At 39.9% G+C, this 6292-nt stretch overlaps 1 protein-coding gene across 1 annotated transcript in view; it reads left to right on the top strand.

The window, feature by feature from the left end:
* The window catches only part of Dmxl2 (Dmx like 2), a 180376-nt gene that overhangs the window by 139418 nt on the left and 34666 nt on the right, over positions 1 to 6292 (top strand). Inside the window, exon 27 of the mRNA XM_029561949.1 lies at positions 3378 to 3626. Coding sequence (XP_029417809.1) covers positions 3378 to 3626 — 249 coding nt within the window. The remainder of the gene's footprint in view (positions 1 to 3377; positions 3627 to 6292) is intronic.

The raw sequence follows: 6292 nt of genomic DNA, 5'->3' as shown, positions 1-6292 counted from the left end.
TATTTACTTACTGGGACTGGGGGAGGTGGGGCACATATGCCATGGCACAGGTGGGGAGGTCAGAGGACAAGCTTGTAGGAGTCAGTTCTCTCTTTCTACCCTGTGGGTCCCAGGGATTGAACCCAAGCTGTCAGGCTTAGCAGCAAGTATCTTTCCCTACTGAGGCATCTCACCAGCTCTGTAATTAAAAAAAAAAAATTTGTGCTGGTTTGTGGGTACACTTGCCATAGTGTGTGTGTACAGCTCAGAGGATAACCTTGGGTATTGGTCCTTGTTTGAGACAAGATCTCTTTGTTGTTCATTGCTGTGTATGCCTGGCTGGCTGAACTGCAGGCTAACATTCCTGGCTTTGTATGGGTTTTGGGGATTTGAACTTAGGTTCTCTTGTGCAGCAAGCACCTTATCTGCTGAGTTGTGTCCCAAGGCACTCTCATTTTTGTTGCCTTTTTTTTTTTTGGAGACAGGGTCTCTCTGTAGCCCCAGCTGGCCTGGAACTCGCTATGTAGACCAGGATGGCCTCTATCTTACAGAGGTCTGCCTGTTTCTGCTGCCCAAGTGCTGGGATTAAAGGCATGTGCCACCACGCCCAGCCCTCCATCTTTTTTAAAAAGAAATTTCTTTTTCTTGTATAGCTACCATGTACAACCACACCTGGCTTCCTCTTTTACTTTCTATGTGTGTGACTATCTAAAGGTATTTTTAATGAAATATTTGTGATTGAATTGTAGGCATATTTCACTGTTTTTTCTTCTAAAAACAGATATTGTCACATGTAATCACAATGCAGTTATCAAATTTAACATTTTAATCTTGATAGACTATTGTTTTCTAATCTAGACCTTTCCCAATTTCACTGTTGTCCCACTGATGTCTTTTTTTTTTCAGGTCCATGTAACACTTAACCTATAATGTCTCATTAGTCTTTGTCCTTCTCTGTTGCTGTGATGAAGCACTAACCAAAAGCAGCTTGGGGAGGAAAGGGTTTATTTCATCTTACACTTGAGGGAAACCAAGACAGGAACTCAAGACAGGAACCTGGAGGCAGAAACTAAGCAGAGACCATGGAAGAATGGTCTTTTACTAGCTTGTTTCCTCCTGCTTCTGCTCCCCTTCCTTCCCTCCCTCCCTCCTCCCTTCCCTCCCTTCCCTCCCTCTAAGATTTATTCTTAATTTATTTGTATGAGTGTTTTGCCTCCATGTATGTATGTATATATGTGTGTATGTGCACCACATACATGCAGTGCCTGCGAAGGCCAGAGAGAACATTAGATCCCTTTGTACTGTAGTTACAGACAGTTGTCCATGTGGGTGCTGGGAACTGAACTGGAGTCCTCTCCAAGAGCAGCAGGTGTTCTTAACCACTGAGCAATCTCTCCAGCTGTTCAGCTAGCTTTCTTATGCAACACATGACCATCTGCCCAGGAGGTAGCACCACCCACAGTGGCCTGAGCTCTCCTCTCAATTAGCAGTAAACAAAATACCCCACAGACATGCCCACAGGCCAGTCTGATAGAGAGACTGTTCCTCAATTAAGGTTCCCTCTTCCCAGATATGTTAAATTGGCAGCTTTCATTATGACAGTCTTCTTGAATGACTAAAATGTCCCTTTTTTTTCCTTCCCTTTCTCTTTCCATTTGCCTTTTCCCTCCTCTTCCTTCCCTTCCCCTGCTTCCTCCCTCCTGCCCATTTTTGCCCCCTTTTTTAAAAAAAAATTTTAAAAAATTAATTAATTAATTATGTCTCTCTGTAGTCCCAGCTGACCTGAAACTTGCCATGTAGACCAGTCTAGCCTTAGTCTCACAGATCTGCCTGCCTTTGCCTCCCAAGTGCTGGGACTAAAGGTATGTGCCACCGTTGCCTGCCTGGCTCTGATTTTTTTTTTTTTTTTTTTTTTTTTTTGGTCTTGAGACAGGGTCTCCTAGCTGGCCTGGAACTCGATATGTAGACCAGATTGGCCTTGAACTCACAGAGATTTGCCTGCCTCTGCCTCCCAGGCCCTGGAATTAAAGGCATGCACCACCATGCCCGGCTTCTGATTTATTTTTTATTTTACATTTGATGAGCATTTTGTCTGCATCTTAAGTGTACCATGTTGTTGTGCAATGCCTTTGGAGGCCAGAAGAGATCATCAGATCCCCTGGAACTGGAGTAACAGTTGTTAACTACCATGCTACTGCAGGAGCACCCAGTGCTGTTAAGTATTGAGCCACCACTCCAGCCCTTTTGCTTCTTTTTTCTGTTTTGGGAGTTTTGAAACAGTCCTGCTCAGCATTCCAGCTCAGGCTGGTCTCAGTCACAATCCTGCCTCTGCTTCCTGAGTGCTGGAACTACAGGCATGTACCACTATGCCTGGCTGGCTCTCTCTTTGTTGTTCTTGACTTTGACACTTTTGAAGATTGTATTAGTCACTTTTCTGTTGCTGTGATAGAAACACTGACCCAAGCAATTTATAGAAGGAAGTGTTTATTTGAGCTTACAGTTCCAGGGGAATTACAGGTGGTCATGGCAGGGAGGCATGGTGGCTGGAGGTGGCTGGAGCAGGAGCAGCAGAAGCTGGGCTCTCACATCATCATACAGGCACAGGAAGCAAGAGAGCAACTGGAGATCCGGCAAGGTTTAAGAACTCTCTAAGCCCACCCCAGTGATGTGCTTCCTCCAGGATAGCCACACCTTCTAAAACCTCCCAAAATAGCACCATCATCTGGGGACAGAATGTCCAAATACTTGGAGCCTATGGGGGACATTTTCATTCAAACTATCACAAAGATTTTGTAATTTTAATGATTGACACTCAATTTTGGATTTTATGACTTTTCTTAATTTTACATTCAGGTTATACATTTTTTGTCAGAAATCATAAAATATCCACCTTTCTCACTGCAGAGTATCTAGACGTACATGATGTCAACTGCTGTTAACTTGTGCTGTTAGCTTTGATTACATGGTAAAGTAGTTTCTGTCAGGTTTTCCTTTATAAAGTTACTGCTTTTTTCCTTCACAATTAGTATCATTTGAAGCAACAGCACAAAATTATGTATAATACCCATTTTTCATACCCAGTTAATTCCTGCCCAAATCAGATGGGACTGTGGAGTAGCAGCGGGGAATTTTCTAACCTGCCATCCTACTTTTAGTTGGAATTCTACTGTGAGGAAGACTTTCCCTGTCTCCTTTCAGTTTATAAATTGACCCTTTTATATCCATATGGATTCGTAAGTTCTTATTTTATCTTATAGATTATTTTGTTGTTCAAAAAATTATAGAAATACTATTTTATGGGATATAGATACATAGTTTTGGTTAAGCCATAGATTTGTGTGCTTTTTTTCCCTTGTGCTTTATACTGATGGTTTTATGATATTCTATACTTGTTATAGGTGTGAGCTCGCTTATTAATCTCTTGAGTTCAGCCCAAGATGAAGACCAACCAAAATTGAATGTTCTGTTGTGTGAAGCTGTTGTTGCTGTTTACTTAAGTTTACTGATACATGCTCTCGCCACAAATTCCTCCAATGAATTGTTTCGGCTTGCAGCCCACCCATTAAATAATCGAATGTGGGCTGCTGTTTTTGGAGGGGGTGTGAAACTTGTTGTGAAGCCTCGAAGACAATCAGAAAGTATTTCAGGTAAGATAACTTAAATATAAATACAAATACTTTCCAGTGTTAAAAGTAAAAAGATTTTATGGTTTACCTTGAAAACCAGTGATGCTTAAAATATTTTTTAAAAAGAATAAAATAACTAAACCCGTATTAGAATAAAGGTACGATTTGTTGCTTTTATTTTTATAGAAGTAACATTTCTGAGGTTGGTAAATCAGGACATGTTTGAAGAGAATAAAAAAATAGAAAGGTAGAGATACAGGCAGAGGCAGTGTAGAGAAATGAGGTTCTCTCATGAGGCAGTGTAGAGAAGAAAGACAGTTCTTAATTAAGGATTTTAGTAAGTTATCACAGCAGTTGACTTCAGATTAAGCTTATACATGTGGTTTTTAAAATCCCCCTGTGCATGTGTGCCTGTGTGCATGTATGCATGCTTGTGTGTTTTTTCTTCCCTCATAGGCAAGTATATATTTTTCATCCCACTTTTTAAGCTTGTGGGATATAAGAAGGTATAGATTGATGCTACAAGGAAGGTTTTCTTCTTGGTGCTGAAATACAGAAACAATCTTAATTCATTGGTTAAGATGGAGTGATGCGTTACAGACAAGGAATGGGTGGTACAGAGGATTTAAATGACACATTTCAGCCTCTGCCCTGACAACCAGTAATGCTTAAAATATAATCATTCTTTTTTAGGATAGTAAATACCTAAACCCCTATTAGAATAAAGATATCATTTGTTACCTTTATTTCACTGTTCTTGAGTTAAAGTAGGTTCCTGTGCCAGTTACAGTAAGGGATGTGATCTTACCAACTCCCCTTCTATGTGGAAGTCACAATCTTTTTATTCCTACCTAATTGTAATTCATTTTAAACTTAAAGACTTTTCACCAAAATCATGTTTTTTTGTTTGTTTGTGGTAAATCTTATATTATTTTTTTCCTTCAATGCTGAGGATCAAACCCAGGGCTTTGTGCCTGTTGGCAAGTGTTCTACCACTGAGGTACAGCCTCACCCTGTTTTTGGTAACATTGTCTATCCCATCACCCATGGTTAAAACTGTTGAGAATGCATTCATTTTTGTGTTCACTCATCCCCTACTATCTACTACCTGCCAGGCAGGGTTCTAGACTTGAGGACAGGAAGAGCAAGACAAGACAAGACAGCACCTTTACATCTAGGGGACACACAACAGTAATCAAGTTCACAGATGTGTGATATTTTAGGTACGATAAGTATGATTTTAAAAAAACAAAGTAGGGTAAGTGGAAAGAGTGATGAGGAGCAGGGATGGGACCTGTAGTTAGGGTGGTAAGAAGATAATGTTCCTGATGAGACAGCATTTTGAGCAGATCCCTAGGGAGGTCTGTGATTTCACTATACAGATAACTAGGCTCAGCATTCTAGGCAAATGAAACAGTGAACAACAGAGGGACTAAATTTGCCATTTTCCAGGAACAGCAAGAAGCTGTCTGAGTATCATAAACAGGGAGAGTGGTGTTCAAGGTGAGGTTGGAGGAATAACTGGGGGCAAGGCCATTTAGGGTTTTGTGGGTCATGACAGAGCTTTAGTTGTTGCTCGATAGAGGGTTTTAAGCAGAGAATTAAAACAGTCTAATTTAGATTTTCAAAAGAGCCACCCTAGCTACTTTGTTGAGAATCAGCTGTGCAATAGAATAAAAGTAGGGCACCTGAGCAGGATGCTTTTATAAGATAATGGTGGGTTGCCATCAAGTATAAATATATGAATAACCCATGCTCTTCTAACAACCTTAATTATACTCTTTGTTTATGTTTACTTAATTACTCTTTGTTTCACACACACACACACACAGACACACACACACACACACACACGAAAGTAGGGGAGACTAGTTTGGAAGAGGAACAGGATCAGTAGGAGTTGGAGGGGGACAAAAGAGGGTAATGGAGGGGCTGGAAAGATGGCTCAGTGGTTAAGAGCATGGATTGCTCTTACAGAGGACCAGGGTTTGGTTTCCAGAACCCACATGGTAGCTAACAACTGTCTGTAACTCCAGCTCCACGGCATCCAACAACCTCTTCTCTGACCTCCATGGGCACTGCACGACATGGGTGCACTTACATACATGAAGGCAATACACTCATACGCATAAAATAAAAATAATAAATAAAAATTTTAAAAAGAGGGTAATAGAGAATAAATATGACATAAATAACATTTTATACTTTATGAAAATGTCAAAATGAAACCAATTAAATGTATAATTAATACATGCTAATAAAAAATAGAGAATGAATGATGTGATACTTACATATGGTGGAGTGTTGCTCAGCCTAAAAAGGAATGAAGTACTAGTACATGCTGCAGTGTGCACTTCGAAACTATTAAGTCATAGAAACCAGACATAAAACTTGCATATCGTTGACTCTGTCCATTTGAGAGATCCAGAATAGACAAATCCATAAGGACAGAAGCCAAGTTCGTGACTTAAGTGATTGCTTAATAGGCTTGTGATTTTAATTTGTGGATATGACAGTGCTTTGGAACTAGATTGAGGGGGTCATTGCACAACATTATAATTGTAGTAAATACCACTGAGTTGTAAACATTAAATGGCTAGTTTTATGTTATAGATTTTACCTTAGTTAAAAAAGATTAAAGTATAATATAGAGTGAAAAGTAGTCATTTTCTGGATATGAATTTAGA

This window comes from Nannospalax galili, unplaced genomic scaffold (genome assembly GCF_000622305.1).
Source record: "Nannospalax galili isolate Female #2095 unplaced genomic scaffold, S.galili_v1.0 scaffold213, whole genome shotgun sequence".
Classification (NCBI taxonomy): domain Eukaryota; kingdom Metazoa; phylum Chordata; class Mammalia; order Rodentia; family Spalacidae; genus Nannospalax; species Nannospalax galili.
This window is presented reverse-complemented; position numbering and strand designations above follow the sequence as displayed.